This window comes from Mustela erminea, chromosome 1, assembly GCF_009829155.1.
Source record: "Mustela erminea isolate mMusErm1 chromosome 1, mMusErm1.Pri, whole genome shotgun sequence".
NCBI lineage: Eukaryota > Metazoa > Chordata > Mammalia > Carnivora > Mustelidae > Mustela > Mustela erminea.
The window spans coordinates 96,833,679-96,852,098 of record NC_045614.1 but is presented as its reverse complement, the minus strand read 5'-3'; the positions used below and the strand labels follow the sequence as shown (position 1 = coordinate 96,852,098).

Genomic DNA, 18,420 nt, shown 5'->3' with positions numbered 1-18,420 from the left:
ACGAATCACAGGGCTCCTAATATGAGGGTCAAATGTATTTTCTCATATTTCATAAAGAGCTTAAAATTATGTCATTTTAATTTACATTATTTTTGGACCATGTTATGTCACTTTTTGTTTTACTTCGATTTTTTTTTCTTTTTTTTTTAAACTATAGTTTAGAGAAATGCTTTCACCATAACCCCATTTGACCCAGCCTCTCCAGCCTCTTCTCTCTTTCTTTTTTCTTAGAACCCCACACTTTGCTGTCCTGCTCAGTCCTCTCCAGCCTGTACAGCTCATCCTAGCTTCACCATCCTCCTAGGTTGGATCCCTATCTTGTACTTTGTTGGGTTTCCTTTCTTGTTTTGCTGGAACATACCCTCAAAGAACTACTTTAAAGAATACCTGGGAGGTAAACTTTGAGTCTATTCATCTATAAAAATGTATTGTTCTAACTCCATACTTAATTATCTAGCCAAATAGAGAATTCCAGATTGAAAGTCCTCTTGTCGTAGAAGGATGCAGGCATTGGTAATTGTCTGTTGCATCTAATGTTGCAAAGGAGGGGTTAAATGCCAGTCATACTCTCAGCTTTTTGTCTATGCACTTTGTTTTGTTTATTCCCTAGAAATCTTCAGTGTCTTTTTTTTTTTTTAATTCTTAGAGTTCTGATATTTCAAATCAAGTGTAGTCTCAGTTCAGTTAATTTTGGTTACAAGTCACAGGACACAAACTCAAACTAGCTTAATGTCAAAAAGGGAATTTATTGGTTCATATAATTGAAATGCCCTAGGAACTATAGACTTAAGGAACAGTTCAATCAGGGCTCTTGCTCTTTACTCTGTGATTCTTCTGGTTTAGGCAACGAGGTAGGTCTCAAAACAATCCTGAAAGAACAGAAAACAAGAAATCAAGGCAGACTGATGAACAATGAAATGCAACCAGAGCCTGGACGAGGCTTATCAAAGGCGACCTTTTATTTTAAACTTGTAGCTATGGTAAAGTACATACAACAAAGAATTTACCATCTTAACAACTTTTAAGTATATAGTTCAGTAATGTTAAGTATATTCAGACTGTTGTGCAACTGTCTCCAAAACTCTTTCATGGCTGCAGCACTGAAACTCTACCCACTACATAACACTCTATTCCCTCTTCCCTCCAGCCCCTGGCAACCACCATTTTACTGTCTCTATGAATTTGTCTGTTCTAGGTGATAGTTGTCTTTTTGTGGCTGACTTATTTCATGGAACATAATGTCCTAATGTGTGTCAGATATTTTTCCTTTTGAAGACTGAATTATATTCCATTGTATATGTAATTATATATGTATATACACATATAATATAAAATGTTATATAATATATATAGACATTATGTTTATCCATTCATCTGTCTGTGGACACATGGTTTGCTTACACCTTTTGGCTTCTGTGAATAATACTGCTATGAACATGGATGTACAAGCATCTGTTCATGTGGCTGCTTTCAGTTCTCTTGGGTGTATACCCAAAAGTGGTATTGCTGGATCATAGGGTAGTTCTATTTTTAATCTTTAGAGGAAACTCCATACTATTTTCCACACTGGCTGTACCAGTTTGCATTCCCGCCAGCAGTGCACAAAAGTTTCAATTTCTCCACATCCTTGCCAACACTTCTTTTCTTTTTTTTTTTCCCCCTCTTTCTTTTTTGGATAATAGTCATCATAATTTATCTGAGGTGGTGTCCCATGGTAGTTTTGATTTTCGTATCTCTAGTGATTAGTGATGTTGAGCATCTTTTCATGTGTTGATTGGTCGTTTATCTTCTTTTTTTTTTTTTAAGATTTTATTTATTTATTTGACGGACAGAGATCACAAGCAGGCAGAGCAGCAGACAGAGAGAGAGAGGAGGAAGCAGGCTCCCCGCTGAGCACAGAGCCCAATGCGGTACTCGATCCCAGGACCCTGAGATCATGACCCGAGCCGAAGGCAGCGGCTTAACCCACTGAGCCCCCCAGGCGCCCCCGTTTGTGTATCTTCTTTGGAGAAATGTCTATCCAAGTCCTTTGTGTGTTTTTAATTGGGTGTATTTTATCATTATGAGGAGGAGACCTTCTATGGTTGGCCTAATGTATGCTGAGGGCTGAGGGAACAATGTTTAATAGGTAGAAATGGGTAGAGAGAGCATTCTAGGCAGAGAGACCAGCAGGAACAAAACGAGATGGCATTGTGGGTGTGTTCAGGTTTCCTCGGGTCACCAGGCTGTGTTGGACGACAGGCACCTTAGGCAAGCAGCCAACACTGAAGCTGGAAAAGCGCAGGTGTCCCTACCTGTGGAGAGAAGGGTGGGAGCTCCACCAAAGGCAGTACGCCCCAAGGAGCCATTGGCAGTATAAAAGTCCCACGGGATACAGAGCTGTCCTCAGAAAGGTCCCTGTAGTCGGTCTCTGTGAGGACAATGAGTGCAGTTGAGAGGGGTCTGCAAAGAGGCCCAGGAGGCAGCTTCCTTGAGGTTCTGAGGTTCTGAGGTCACAGTATCTACCAAAAATCACATTTGTTCATGTCCTGGAAGATTCCCAGTACAGCTCCACGTTGGTGTTCAGCATACCGTCCCTCCCGAGGCCTCAGAAAGCAGGATGTCTTCTGACCCAGATGCGGTCTCGGGTCAGCTACTGCCCAGGGAGAGAGCTGCCTTGACTGCAGGGCCATGTGATATGGAAGTAGCCGTCTTTATGCACTGGGCTCTCACGGTATGCCCACACTGTGAGGTGGAGGCAAGAACCGAAGTCGCCTGAGATGTCTCCGTTTGAACATGGGAGGACACAGGCAGCTGAAAAAATAGCCTGCAGGAGTAGTGGCAATGAAGGTATCTTAGCAGCTCACGTAATAAAGTCTAGGGAGAAGCTGTATTAGATTACTGCAGGGGCTTAATGAGACCAAGTCTCTGGGTTGCCCGTCACTGCTGCATTTCCCTAGGCCTTCCCTTTGCAGTCACAGGAGGGCAGTGGCAGCTGGGAGCGTGACCACCCTGTACCGCAGCGTCCCTGGGAAGGCTCGGATGAAAGACAGACTGTCCTTGCATTTTCAGAATCTTTCCCGTGGGCCTTTGGGCGCTTTCTCCTGCATCTCATTGGTCAGGACTGGGTCACGTGCTCCTGCCTGACCAATCACGGGTGAAGGAAGTGGCCTGCCATGGTGGCTGTGGTGCTGTGGTTTCTGTCTGGATTTGTGCCCCTTGACCCTGAAGCCGAACAAAATCAGGTTTTGTTGTAGTGTTGAAGATTTATTTTGGAGAGGGTGCGCGTGAGTGGGAATGGCAGAAGGAAAGGGAAGGAGAGAACCAGACTCTCCGCTGAGTGCGGAGCCCCGCAATTGAGAGTCCAAGGCTTGGGGTTACTGAACCACCCAGGTGCCCCCCAAATCAGGTTTCTTAGCAAGGACAAAAGGGGGTTGCGGTGCTGCAGGAAGGGCCAGCAGATTCTCTGCCACATCACACTCCCCGTGGAACATCTGCTCATGGAAGACAGTGACCTTAAATCATTTCATTTTGGCTATATTTTGTTTTTCACTTAAATTATTATTTTATTTAGTGAGGCCTGCACATGTAAGAGAATTCACATGAGCTAGAGGCCTGGGGGATGAAGCCTCACTGTCTTAATTTTAGAGTTGATACCTACAGACATCTGCATCTGGCTTCACCTCCACCTCTGGGCACATAGTGCTCTTTAGTTCTTCTGACCTCCTTGGAGAGGAGATCTAGAAGCTCTGCCCATTGACCTTGAGGCCCAGGAAACTGCTTGTTCCCCAGGCCAGGACCCTCCTTGCCTGCACTTTTGGGCAACCTCTGCACCAGCCCCATGTTGTGGTATGTGCACTCATGGATCACTATGGATCACAAGAGTCTAGAAAAAGAAACATCAGCCAAAGTGTGTACCAGATAAATACGTTACTTTTTCAGAAATCATAGAAGCAGATTAACCTCTTTGCTGGTTTTTAAATTTATACATAGTAAAGTAAATCAACAAGTCCTTTTTGGGAGGGAGCCTGCTGCAGGTCCACTGGAGTGTTGTGTGTGACCTGGTGGGCTGCTTCAACTGCTCCCGCCCAGGCCTGAGTTGGCCTGAAATCCCTGGTTCTGTACAGTGCAGGGGTGGATGTGCTCAGACAAATAGTGGCTTCATTTGACCTATTCTTGCAGGAACAGGTAGAGTCTATTGCGGATATTGGTGTCTTTACATAAAGAATCCCATTCCCTAACTCTGTGATGGAAGTTTCCCCCTCCTCTGAATGCAGTGTAGGAGGTAAAGTCCTAATGTGTCTCTTCAGGTCATCTTCATGGCCTCCATGGATGAGCTTGGGTTATCCTCATTTTCTGGGAGACTGAAGGGCTTGTGAAGGCTGCAGAGCTTATAAATTCCAACCCTTTTCCGTTCCAGAGGTCCCTCAGTTGCAGGCACAGGCAGCCTCAGTTCAAGGCCAAAAGAAGTATGCCCTTCACGGTCTGAGCACACATACTCTTGTGTGCAGGAGAAATGCTTGGGCTTCAGTGGGGGGACGTGGGCAGAGAATGATCTGCCAGTCCTGCTAGTGGATTCTGAAGCAGCAACCAAGAGAAGAAACAAAAGAAGGTTTGTTTGTTTCGGAATCACAGGGACTGCAGGTGTTTCTATGAACTGCCCACTCTTTGGTACTGATTTCCAGCCAGCCCCAAAGCACTTATGCATAACATTAAATATACATGGGATGAAGTTGGTTAAAAATTTTAATTAATCACATGCCCAAACCCAGGTCTGTTCTGATTTCATAGATCACTGCCCAGATTTGCAGTTACCCGCTCAGGACTATAGCAGTCTGCTTATAGCCCAATAAAGAAGGGAAGATGAGCTGCTTGGCTTATAATTTCTGGAGGAAGTTCTGTTATGTGAAATGGGAAAGGATTACTCTGGACCTGGTTGTGTTGTGCCCGGTGAAATTCCCAAGTGAACACCTATCTTTGAGCAGCAAGACTCCTGCCTTTGTCCTCTGCTGTGGCTCACTGGGCCTCCACTGGTCTCTTCTGCCTTCATGGAGAGCCTGGCCAGCTTCCTTCCTTTCTAGGCATTTTGGGATCTTCCTGTCGGCTCCTACTGCCCTGACGAACTTGATAGTGGCAAGCTTATTTTAAGTGGCAGCTTATTTTCTTTTTTAGTGAATGAACAAGCAAGCTAAACAAAGTTGTCTTGTTAGAATTTTTGTATTTGATTTCAGGGCTGGTCTTAAAATTGCACCGAAGGGGACTTAAGACAGGTTGGAAAGCGGTTAGATGGAGCAGCCCCGGGGAGGGGCTTGGGAGGAGGCTGACGAAACAGGCATGGCCAGACCGTAAGGCCCACAGATGCCACACTGAGGAGTGTCATTACCCACAATGTGATTGGGTGATGGGGGAAGCAGGAAACCATATGTGCATGCCAAAAGATCCCTTGAGCAGCTAGCAGAGATGGGCCTAGGGGGTGACACTGGAGACAGGTAAGGGTTTACTCAGGTCCAACTGAGAAATAATGAGCCCCAATCCAAGGCAGGGACTGCGGAGTTTGAGAGACGGATTCCAAAGATACTGCAGAGGTGGAACTGACAGGCTGCCGAGGCAAGGGAGAGAGAAGAGCCCAGATGGCTGCCAGTTTTGTTCTCTGAGCACTAGAAGGGCTATGGTGTGATCCCCTGCCACAGTTATGGATAACTCTGTGTTTTTCTGCCATACAGGGAATCTCCCTGGTCTGTAGAGGGTGTGGGACTGCTTTTCCCAACACTCACTGTGGTTCATTGCCTGCTGCTGGGCTGGAGCAGGGCCCTAGACATATGCCCTGTATTGGGTAGGGGCAGAGGCAGGGAATGGAAAGGAATCAGGTGATGGCTCTAAGGTGCCAGCGAGGATCCTGGGTGCAGCCCAGCCAAGGCAGCAGACACAATATGGGGTAAGAGCAAAATTCAAGTCCAGAAGGGAGCTGATGCCCCAGATAGGGGGACAGAAATTTGCATCAGGTAAAACGAACAGGAAAAGCCAGCAAGTGTTGGATATTGGAGGCAAGAATGGAGGTGCTTTGGCCTAGACCATGCCAGGGAGTGACCAGTGCTCTCTGGCTCTCATTTGGATCTGCTTTTCACTTCTACCTTGTCCCCAGGGAATAAAGTGAATATTCCTTATTTGCATTCCACTCTGCATTAGACCCCATGGGATCCCTGCCCTCAGGGATTTATAATCTGTTAGGCAAGAAAAGAGCAGAGACTCAACAATACAGACAGAGTATCACCTTTAAGAGGTCAGAGGATCGAACAGTGACTTCTAGGGGCTGCTGGGGAAGCTGTGTGGGAGAGCTGGCATGAAAGAGACCACCTAGCTCTAGGAAGTGGCATAAACAGAAGCCCAAGGAGTGGGAACACTCATAGGACCCAGCAGAGAACAGCAGGTGGTCTGAGCTTGGGAAGGACAGGGAGCACATGTAGGGAATAGGTCGGAAAACAATTAGAGGTGGAGTGGTACTAAAATCTCCAAAGGTCTCATGCCACATGAAGGACATGGCTGAGCAGCCAAATGCCAATGGAGAGCAAATTGCTGAAGATTCATCACTGGCTTGGCATGAAGCCCCAGGTTTTAAACAGTGTCTGGTGTATGGCAGACCCTCAGTATTTTGTCAAAAGTAGTTTGTCAAAGTAGTTTCAGTGACTTAACCCAAACTTAAGGACTATTAATCCGTTTAGCATATTGAGAAAAGATTGGATTGGGGAGGTAGGGGGTGGGGGGAAGGATTCCAGAGTTTCTCTCACCACATGTGGAAGCTATCAGTGGGGGTGGCTAAGGGTCTGTCCAGCCCACATCAACAGCTCCTCTCTAGGAACCACACTGTACATTGGCGTGAGTCCCACTGACCATGTCTGTACCATGGGACTCCGACCAGGCTGAGACCGTGGCCCTGCCCTGTCCCTTGTCCACCCTGAGACCTCATGTTCAGCTCATCCTTTACTCTGTGTGAGGGCCTGGTAGCCTTCCCGTGATTCCATGCCCCTTTACTGCTTTGCCTTTGGTGGCCATGGAGGGGAACTAGAATGACCAGAGCTTGTTTCTCTCATCTGCGATTTTTAAAAATCCTAACTTATTCAAGAAGATAATGAAATCCAATAGTAGGGTGGGTCTCAGTAGTGATGGGAAGTGAAGACCTCACGGAATATTGGCCATACTTGGAGGTTCATTGTATTGGAGGACATGATGAAGGATGAAGAGATGTCCTAGCTAACTGGCATGTTTTGATTGAAAGTGACTAGAAAAAGCTGGAACTTTTTGCAGACAAGGGGTTTGGGCAGCCCGAAGAAGGAGTGGGAAATGATTTCTGTTTTGAAGGCAAGGAAAGGAGCTGGTGTTTCTTGAGAACCTCCTGTGGGCCAGGCACTGTTTTGAGTACTCTGCATGGGTCAATTCTGATGAACCTTTAGAACAATCTGAGGAGGTGTCATTATCTCCATTTTCCAGATAGGTCATTGAGGCTCGAGTAGTTGGTTGATGGTAGTAGGCACAAGGCTATTCCCAAATATTTCTGTGTCCTGAAGGTGGAGAGCTAGAGTCAATTATATTTTCTAACTTGGTGAAGTTGGGCAGGGTTGTTGGAAGTGACACGTGCCAGTGTGAGCCAACCATACGGTACAGTTGCTGGCAGCAGTCCTTCTGGAGCCCATTTTGTTTCCCTCTGCTACAGACACCATATTCCAGGTAGTGACTGCTCATCGGCTGGAGTCCTGGATTGAGGGGAAAAGATGGTACAGAACAGAGCCTCAACCAGCATGGAATGCGCGTGTAATAGGAACATAAAAGAGACCTTTATTATTTAAAGCTCCTGAGATTTGGGAATTGTTAGTGTATCTCATCTGGACTCTCCTGACTGATAAACTCAAGGTCACTCAGTTCCGAAGTCTTGCTACTCGGCTTTGAATCCGTGTGTATGTGGCTGGTGATCAAGCCAGTGCCAGGTGGTCATCCCTGGATCTGTAGGGGCCCACAAGCAAGGTCAGGGCTCGAGCTGTAGATTTGCTATCATCCGTACAGCATGGTAGGGAGTAGAGAGAAAGGCAGAGGGATCTGGTCTGTGGGCTTTAGTGTGAAGCTTCCTACCCTTGTGTTCTCTCATTCCTGAGGGTTTGTGGCCGGCGGCACGCGTCCTGCTGCTAAGTAGGCCATCTCTACTGCCTGCCGGGGCTGGTGGTTTGGAGACTTTGGCTTGAGTTTGTTGACAGCTGCACACTCATAACACTGCTAAAAACTTCATAAACTCCGAAGCCTGGAAATAGCCCAAGTGATTTGAGGTTTTGCTCACTTGTAAATGTTTGAGTATTGTGTCCACAAATTGCAATTTGAGTAACTCAATTTTGAGGCACAGCTGTTATTTGGAAAAGACCCATCTAGGAACGCAGCCTCCTTGCAAAATGATTGTGCTTCATTTTTGTCAAGTATCAGAAAACCATTAAACTGCCAAGCCATATGGCAAATGCCCACTCAAAGCAGAGTGCAACAGCACACCATAATGAATCTGTTTTGGGGGGAAGGAGATAGGACAGAGTCTGGTTTTTGTGATCTCCAGAAAAGCAGATTCACTGCTACACATTTCAGCCTTCTAGAGTCCTGAGTAAGGATTTTTCCCTCCCATGAAAAATTCATATAAAAAATTAAGTTATGATAGATTTTTTTCCTTAGGTATATTTTCCCTTTCAAACAATATCCATTTGAGTTTCTGCATATAAAACAGGTTTAACTGGGGCAGTAGACACTTCTCAAAGTTTACACACTTTGTCATTCCTTTATACACTAGTTCAGTAAACATTCATTAAAGATCAGTATATCAGTTAGAACTGGGTTTCACCACATATAATGGAAAAATAGAAAATAATGGTGACTTACAAGATTATTTCTCCCCCAGGAAAAAAGAAGGCTGAAGGTAGGCAGTCTGGGGCTGGTATGGCCACTCCAGAGTCATTAAGGTCCTGGCTTTCTCTTGGCTTATTCTCTGTCAGACTGGGAGTTGGTCCAGTATTGCTGCCATATTCCAGCCATCAGACTGTAGTCAGCAGGAGTGCAGAGGAGAAGGGCAGGACTTTCCCATTTCATGAAGGTTCTGGAAGTATCACGCAGCACTTCTGTTCATAGATCTTTGGCCAGACCTTCGGCACGTGGACAGCTTTCCCCTGCCACCGAGACTGGGGAATATAGTTACCTGCCAGCAAAAGACAGAGACTCTGTTACTAAAGAGAAAGGCAGAGTGGGTAGTGGGAGGTTCCCAGCAAACTCTGTCCCACCTGGGAGCCTAGTGGTTTGTTCTTTCTGCCGGACTATAATCTTCTGGAGCACAGGGGCCAGGTTTTATTTAGCCATATACCTCTGAGGCACTAGCACAGTTGCTGGTAGGTTGTGATTTTAATTATCTGCTACTTGGCACTGCTCACAGGAGATGCCAAGCACTTCTCATAGTCTCCCCCGTCTCTTCTACCTTCTTTGTTCCAAGGTGGCAAGTCAGCTGTGATCTGGAGCATATTCAGCATCAGATGTTATTTCTACCAGCATGACATTACACTACCTGTTTCTCACAATCAAGTCTTAGCTTCAGGGACAAGTGACGCTCAGTGCTGAGTTGTTAGGGTTGAAGCTGGGTGGAAGACTAGAGCAGTGGTGTGTGGGGACGGCCTTCCTCGGGAGCTCCCTTCTGTGGGCACATCTCCTGGGCCAGACAGTCAGGAAGAGATGCCTAACAGGCAGGTGGATGCTAAGGCAGCCCTAAGGCTGTCAGGTTTTGATCGTGGGTGACTGCAAAAACAGAGAAAAAGCATGTGGAGTGGGGATGGTGAGCTCTGCTTTAAACATAATTGAAAGGAGGGGCGCCTGGGTGACTCAGTGGTTAAGCCTCTGTCTTCAGCTCAGGTTATGATCTCAGGGTCCTGGGATCGAGTCCCGCATCAGGCTCTCTGCTCAGCAGGGAGCCTGCTTCTTCCTCTTTCTCTACCTGCCTCTCTGCCTACTTATGCTCTCTCTCTGTCAAATAAATAAATTCTTAAAAAATAAGTAAATAAAAACATAATGAAAGGAAATTGGAGCTAATATTTCTGGAGAACCCCCTATGGGCCAAGCATTGTGGTAGGTGGATCAGCTCTGGTAAGCCCCATGACAGTCCTACGTGGTATGTGATTATCTTCATCTTCCCTGGGGTTCACTGAGTCTCAGACAAGTTGATGAGGTTTTTTCTTTTTTTTTTTTTTTAAAGATTTTATTTATTTGACAGTCAGATCACAAGTCGGCAGAGAGAGAGGAGGAAGCAGGCTCCCCGCACTGAGAAGAGAACCCGATGTGGGGTTCGATCCCAGGACTTGGGATCATGACCTGAGCTGAAGGCAGAGGCACCACCCAGGTGCCCCAGTTGATGAGGTTCTTGACCAGAATGCAGGCACAGACCCTTTCCTTCCAGGCAGGTTTCAAGAATCAGCCTGATGTGTGTAAAGTTGGAACACAACGCATCGTCTTTCATTCGGCAAGCCCGTAGCTGTGACTCCCTTCCACTTTCCTGCACCAGTCGAAATGCATCCCAGCTCCTGAGCGTGGGCCTGTAAGAGACCTCATTCCATTCCCCGTGCCTTCTTCACATCTTTTTTGAAAGTTTTGCCAACCGAAGAGCCAGGCTGCTTGCTTTCCTGGGAGTCTTGTAATTAGGACGAGTGCTTAATTGGCATGTTTGTGTCCGTGGAGAGGTGGCTGACGGAGGAGCCTCACACTGACAATGAAGGCTCGCTCAGCTTTTGTTCCTAGCAGCACTGTGTGCCCATAGCAACAGCAGGTGAATCCGGCAAAGTTGAAAAGAAAAAGTGCCCAGAGTTCGCGTGAAGGTTGATTGCCCTGGAGAAGTTGACATACTTGTGCAGATGGAAATGATTTCCCTGGGTCCTGAAAAATGTGCTCGTCAACCCCAGAAATACAAACCGCATCTCTTGTTTTCTTTAAGATGAGGAGTCCGGTCAAGAGGTCTGTGTAATGAAAGATGTTTGTAGAATCCATTTCCATTCTGCCTGAAGCCATCCGCTTTATGTCTATAATAAACAGGGATGTTTTCAGCCCCTTTCTGAAGGGCCAGGTCCTGTTAGAGGCGCTCACCGCAGGGAAAGGTAAATTGACTGCCTCCCGAGCGATGAGCATTAGCACATTACATCTGCGGTGACGGCACTTAACCTTCCTGGCTCGCCTTTCCTTCCTGTGTCTCTGCGACGGCCTGTGACAAATGGGCCGAAGGGTGCACACTTAGTTAGAATTTGGTGCATGCGGGCCATTGGCTGGCATCACATTACCTGGTGATTGAAGTGAAATGTAGGCAGCAGGAAAGGCTGTCCTCAGGTGAGCTGGGAAAGTGCCTGCCCTTCCCCAGGCAGCGGGATCTGGGCAGGAGCTGCCTTGGGCTTTGGATGCACTCTCCTGGGAGCACTTGAGAGCTGTTCCTGAAACAGAAGTAGGAGTAAGTCCCATCCCCATTCAAAATCCTTCTGAGGTTCCTCATTCCCTATGGAATGAAATCAAGTCTCTGGAGACCCCCTAAGGGCTGTGGGATCTTTATACCCTCTGCAGCCTGGATCCTGAGTCACCCACACACGGCCACATCAGTGAGCTTTTAGTCCATCACCCCACCCTGGGTGATTTCTGGGCCTCTGCCGCTCTGGTCCAACACACCCGTCAGGACGCTCGTCACTGGTTCAGTTCCTTCACCTTCCCTGCCCCTGCTTGAGGTCACTGTAGAGAGCCTGCGCCCACATCGGGGAGTGTATTTGTTTCCTATGGCTACTGTAACAGATTGCCCTGAATGACCAGTTGAAAACAACAGTTTTATTTTCTTACCATTCTACAAGTCAGAAGTCTGAAACCAAGGTGTCCACAGGGTTGCATTCTTTCTGAAGGTTCTAGGGGAGGATCTGTTTCCTTTTGCCAGTTCCAGCTCCTAGAGGCCACTTGCACTGCTTGGTTCCTCACCCCGTCATCTGTCAAAGTCGGCAGCATAGCCTCTTACCTCCTGATGGTCACTTGGACCCTTGCATCTTTCGGTGTCTGAGCCTCCTTTCCTCCTCCTCACTAGGACCTTCATGATAAAACTGGGCCCTTCTGCATAATCCAGTCTAACCTCCCTATATGCGGTCCTGAATTTAACCACATCTGCAGAGCCTGTGCCTGTCAGGGCAGCGACTGCTAGCCTCCAGCTCTCCAGAGCAGAGGGATGCCCTTGGTGTCAGTGGGCGGGAAGTTGGCATATCCAGGCCGATGGGATCCTAACATGGACCATGGTGCACCAGGGCAGGAATGTCTTATTGGATTTCAGTCTGAAGTGGAGTTGGGTCTTGGGGTCTGAAGTGCCTCTTGGAAGCCAGAAAGGTCAGTTTATATCTGTGGCAGGCCCAGTCCAGGACTGTTTGGGACAGAACCAAAGAAGTGAGGTAGCCGCTTGCAAAGGACGATGCTCATTTGGAGACCATCCCTCATTCTCTCATTCGTTCTCCACATTTCCTGAGCACCTGTGTGCTAGGCACAGTGCAGGAGGTGAGGGGACCCATGTGAATGAGAAGCCACCCCGTAGGCGTTCACCTTCTGCTTGGGGGAGAGCATGATGGGGACGAAGCAATGGCAGCTCTGTGGTGGCTGGAAGTAGAAAGTGATAAAGCGGGTCCTGGGTATGTATAGCCTGGTGAGGGGCTGGGGGGTTGGGTAAACACTCCAAGGAGAACAGCTTGAAGGCAGAGATGAGGAGGAGGGTGTTTGAGGTAGCCGGAACAGCGTCTGCAGAAGTGGGGAGAAGGGACGCAGTGTGCTGCCTTCGAAGAGTGGGGTGACATGCTGTTGGGGTGGCTGTGAAGCCAGATGTGGTCTATATCTGGAGAGGAGTCTGTGGCCCCAGGTGGAAGCTGTTCGCCTTGTCTCTTCGTTTTAATGAGAAATTCCAAGAAGATCACACATGCCTCCTTCTCAGCTTAAGTTCTTCAGCAGCAATTACTGCTCACTCTGCTTATGGATGAGGGCGCCTGGGTGACTCAGTTGGTTAGGCGTCTGCCTTCAGCTCAGGTCTGTGATCTCAGGGTCCTGGGAGGGAGCCCCGCATCGGGCTCCCTGCTCAGCGGGGGAGCCTGCCTCTCCTTCCACCCCTCCCCCCACTTGTGCTTGCTCTCTCTCAAAAATAATTTTTTTAAAAAAATGCTTCTTGATGAGAACCATCGATCGCCAACGTCGTCCCGCCCTTGCTTCATCTCACTAGATACTACTTGGTGGCAGGGCAGGTGACTCACTTTATGGCCTACATGTGCCCTCATGTCTGAGGAGACCTGCACGCAAATCAGAACCTGGTTTATTCTCCTAGTGGCCCCTGGAGTGAGTCCTTTCTAAGGCTGTCATTGTGTTTCATTGGGTTTGGGCGTGGGAGCAGGTTTAGTTGACGCAGGTTAGAGTACACAAGTGAGGCAGGAGCACCAACCTTGTTCCTGAGCCTGGGAACCCACACTCAGTGCCTCTTCCCACCCCAGCCGTGGCCCCAACAGGCTCAGTCACTCTGGAGCATTGTGGCTCGGTGCACTGCTGGCAAGGAAAGAAAAGACAGACACATTAAATATCATTGATACTTCTCCCCAACATCACACTCCATTGCTGTTGATGCCGCCATTTAAACAAATGATCTAATTTATAGTTTCTGGGAACTTTTGAAAAAAAAAAATCAAAACCCCAGGTTACCTGAGATGCTGCCGTTATGTGTTTTAGCAGCTCTAAAAAATTATATTTTGTCAAAACGAAATAGAATTTTGAAAGGCTTCATAATAGTTTGTATATCAGCCAGTCTCTCCAGATACAGTCATCACAAGGCTGTTTTTGTGAATAGCTAAGCACACTCTGCAAATAATATCTCATTAAACCACCCACCTTCCCCAGGAAGAAGCTAGCAGCAGTAGCTTGCAAACTGCTTTCTTCTGCCGCAGTTGGGGGTGTTACTGCTGCCTTCAAGGAAGATTGAAGAAACTGTAGCCAGCTTAGGTTGGAAGTTCTTTTTACCTACATGCTGTACCTCAGAATACATCCAGAATAACGTCTCTACATTAGGAAGTGCATTAGGCCTTCCCCCTGCCAGGACCCAGTTTCCCTCCACAGCTAGCCACCACCCTTTGCAATCTTCACTGAGCCCTCCTTGGGGCCAGGTGCTGTGCTTGAAGGTGGGAGCCAGAGATGAAGGAAACACCATTCCTGTTCTTAGTGGGCTTATTGTCTGGTGGGTGGGAAAGGCACAAGAGCAGGTTTTTACAAAAGAATGGGGTCTATGGTTTATGGAAGGTAAGTCCTAAATTCCCCGACCCCAGCTAGCTGTCAGAAGAGCCAGCTCAGCAGCCAGCTCCATAGCCATTGTATCCCCAAGTCTATGGCAGATGCCGTGCATTAGCTAATCCTATTTCCAATTCCCTTTTCTTTGCTGATTCCCACTGGAGAGGCTGTATTTTTGATTAAGAGCTATAACCTGAGTAGCTCTTTGCTCTTTCTTGCCTTGATCACATTCAAGATGGCTGTAGCCACAGCAGCGATCTTGTGACCATGAGGGAAAAACTGAGAGAACTGCAGGTCCTCGTTGAGCCAGTGACCTAATGGCGGCTGCCTACTTAGACTTCTTGTCATGCAAGAAACAAATAACCTCTGTGTGTTTAAGCCCTTAAAGTTTTAGGCTTCTGGGACTTGTAGCCAAATGCATCCCTAACTGATACAGGCACCTAGTAGGCAGTCAGAAATAGTGATTGAAGTCACAAATGATCACCTGAGTTGAATCTTAACAGATTGGGGTATGCTGGGGGGTATTCCAGTTGGAAGAAACTGAAATAACATGTACAAAAGCTTGAAGCAGGAAGCCATGAGGAGCTCACAAAGAAACCACTGACAAGTATTCCCCTGTTGTTGAAGTTTGAGGCAGGCAGTGGTTGGACATAAGTCCCTGCCTTTGCAGCATTTGACTAGAAGTCCCAGCATCCTAACTTCAGTGACTTCAACAGATAGAGGGTGTCTTTACTTGCATGACAAAAAGTCTGAAAGTAGGCAGCTGCATTGGATCTGGAGAAGCAGACAACGAAGGCCAGATTACAATAGCTTCCTTAGGTACAAAGAGAGTTCCAAGTTCCAGTGACCGAGAACTCTCCATGTTACCCCTGCCATTGCAGAATTATAGTCAGAACCACCACACATTTTTCCTGTAGGTCACTGTATTAGTTACCCTTGCTGCTTTACAAATTAACCCAAAATTTAGCAGGTTAAAATAATACACATTTATTATCTCATAGTTTCTATGAGTTGGGACTATTTCTATACATTACTTAAGTGGGTCTTCTGGTTTAGAGTCTCTCACAAGGCTGCAGTCAAGATGTTCACAGGCCTTCGGTCTCATCTAAAGACTTGATTGGGGAATGGCCCACTTCCATGTTCACTAATGTGCTATGGGCAGGATTTCATTCCTCACAGGCTGTTGGCACCAGAGGTCCCCTTTCAGTTCTTTGCCCCAAGGGTCTCCCCATGAGGCATCTCACAGCAGGACAGCCGGCTTCATCAAAGTGAGCAAACAAGAAAGCAAAAGGGAAGCCAGAGACTTTTTGTAACCTCTGTGGAGCGAAATCCCACTCTTGCTGTCTTCTGTTTAGTAGATGCAAGTTAGTAGGCCCAGCCCACACTCAAGGGGAGGGACTGCAGGTGAGTACTAGTGGGTGAGGCTCACTGGGAGCCACCTCCTCTCTCCTCTTCGTCATGGACAGCAGCTGAAGCACCCATTTCATTATTGGCATGATCATTGCCACAGCCACAGTAATTTATTAAATGCTTACTTTTAATAAAAAGTAAGACTTCTCATACATAGCTCATTTATCCTCACAGCAACCCTGTAAGAGGATATCATATTATCCCCATTTTGCATATGAGGAAACTGCAGCTGAGAGAGGAACTGTGATTTGTCCCCCATCACATAGCCTAATTCCAGTAGAGCTCACCGCTCCAGGAGGGAGCATCTCAGAGGCAGGAGAGCCATGTATGCCAGCATGTCCTAGAGCCCAGGCTGTTTATTCCTTTCCTTTAACCTAACCCTGGCCCTGAAATCCCCAGGTGGTGGAGACTGGAAGGTGGACGGTACCCTCAAAATGCTTCTGCCCTAGATAAAGGACAATAGGTAAAATCAGAAAAGATCTGTAGCTTAGATACTCATCCTGTAACAATCTTAATTTCTGGATTTTAGTCATTGCTCTGTAGTTATATAAGAAAATGCCTTTGTTCTTAGAAAACACATACTGAAGTACTTAAGGATAAAGAAGTATTACATCTACAACTTACCCTTAGACACCTGAAAAAAAAATTATAGGTAAAAATGTGTGTGTGTGTGTGTGTGTGTGTGTGTGTGTGTGTGTGTTGTGTAGAGAGAGAGAATGAGTGATAAACCAAATGTAGTAAGATGTTAACATTTGGAGAATCTGGGTAAAGGATATATAGGAATTCTTGGCTCAAATTTTGCAACTCTACTTGCAAAACTGAAAGTATTTTTAAATAAGTTTTTTTTTTTTTTTTTTTTTTTTTTAAGTACCAGTCTACTCTGGGACATAGTGAGTTTCACTTGGACTGTCAGAGATGACATATGGGGGTCTTACATACCTCCTTTTGATTTCAAGGTAACCTATCAGAGCCCAGGGATGTTATAGAGCTTATAAGAAGAACATGGTCTCTGCATCAGGCTGTCTGCATTCCAGTTGTGTAGCTTCTAAGGTTCCTGAGCTGGATAGGTGACCTTTCAGGATTGTGGAAAGGATTTGGGGAGGTAAGGGGGTGACAACACTAAGTGACATAGTGTTGATCACAGGTCCTGGCCCACGGTAAAGCCTCCGTAAATGTTGTTACTGTTATTACTCAGTCACCTTATAAATGAGAAGTAATAGCCTCTATATGCTTTAGGGACGCTGATCTGGACAATTGTCTGATGCCAGCTCTCTAACATCAGTTTTTGTCCCCATGAAGGCAGGGTGGCCACTGCTGCGGGTGCAGATGTGCCTGAGAAGATGAAGAGCCGAATCCCAGTGGTGCTCCTGGCCTGTGGCTCCTTCAATCCCATCACCAACATGCACCTGCGCTTGTTTGAAGTGGCCAGAGACCACCTACATCAGACAGGTCAGTCAGAGGGGCCAGGCCCAATGGACAAACTGATGGCTTGGGCCTCATAGGGTTCTGCTGTTTGTTGTCATCACCACCATTATTAAAACTGATCAGTATAGGAATTCACAGCATAACTGGTGGCATACATTCCCCCATCATATTCGGAGAGCTAACCTCTTAGCCCCGTGATATGTGGACAAGTCCTATCCCTGGCCATAAAGTTGACAACTTGTCAGGCTCCAGTATCCCCTGCCACTTGTTGCCCACAAAGGCTAAAAAGACAATGGGCACTTTCTAGAAACTGTGTCTCTGGGCATTCTTCCTGATACTCCCAGGAAGCATTTATCTGCTTCCTGCGCAGCCGGATAAGGAGGTAGTGTGTGCCTTGCTACTCTTGTGTGTGTGCATGAGAACTCTTGCTGTTCTTCAGTGGGAAAGCAAACATGCTATAATGGGAATTTTGACATTTTCTTTGAATAGATCTTAGACAATTACAAATTAACAATCTTGCATATAGGCCATTTCCAATACAGATGGCATGGCTTTGCCAGAAATATTTCATCAGCTGGGAATATTTAATCTAGAAACGTTCCATCTCTGACTTTCCATTTCATTATTAAGAGAGTAAAATGGCATTTGGAATCTGCATAATTATTTCTAAAAAGAATGTGAATCATTTATATGTTGATGTCAGATATATATGGAAGTATTTATATATTTATGTATACCTTAAGTATTCATATATGTATTTTGTATTTTTGTATTCAAAAATATTTGCCTTTAAGGGCATTGTTTTTAAACCAGAATCAATTCCTATTTATTTTTAATGTAGAAAAAAAGTATTCCGGTAACATGCAAATAATTTCTTCAAAGAAATTATGTACAACTATTAGTTTATTTTAAAGGGAATGTCTTTGTATCAAAAGATGAAAGTGGGGGTGCCTGGGTGGCTCAGTCAGTTAAGCATCTGACTCTTGATTTAAGCTGAGGTCATGTTTTCATAGGTTGTGGGATCAAGCCCCACCTAGTGGGGAGTCTCCTTGGGGAGATTCTCTTTCCCTGTTTCTCCCTTCACTTGTGCACACACTCTCTCAAATAAATCTTTAGAAAAGTGAAAGTGGGTATCTATCCTTAGTAAATACATAGCTCTTACAAAGGAATAAAATCCAAACAATCCAGTGAACATTAGTAGTAGTATACCAAAGGAGAAATATAAGTGACCAATAAACTTGGGAAAAGATGCTCAGTGTCACTGATAATCAGTGAAAATACAAA

At 46.3% G+C, this 18,420-nt stretch overlaps 1 protein-coding gene across 9 annotated transcripts in view; it reads left to right on the top strand.

Moving 5' to 3' along the window:
* The window catches only part of NMNAT3 (nicotinamide nucleotide adenylyltransferase 3), a 124,945-nt gene that overhangs the window by 35,014 nt on the left and 71,511 nt on the right, over positions 1 to 18,420 (top strand). For 4 of the 9 annotated variants that reach the window (XM_032334697.1, XM_032334649.1, XM_032334703.1 and 1 more), the window contains exon 2: positions 17,011 to 17,160. In XM_032334697.1, the coding sequence (XP_032190588.1) occupies positions 17,052 to 17,160 (109 nt within the window). In that variant the 5' untranslated portion in view covers positions 17,011 to 17,051. Of the gene's footprint in view, positions 1 to 17,010; positions 17,161 to 18,420 lie in introns of those variants that run through there. The other 5 variants (XM_032334667.1, XM_032334673.1, XM_032334689.1 and 2 more) reach the window with 3 other exon arrangements.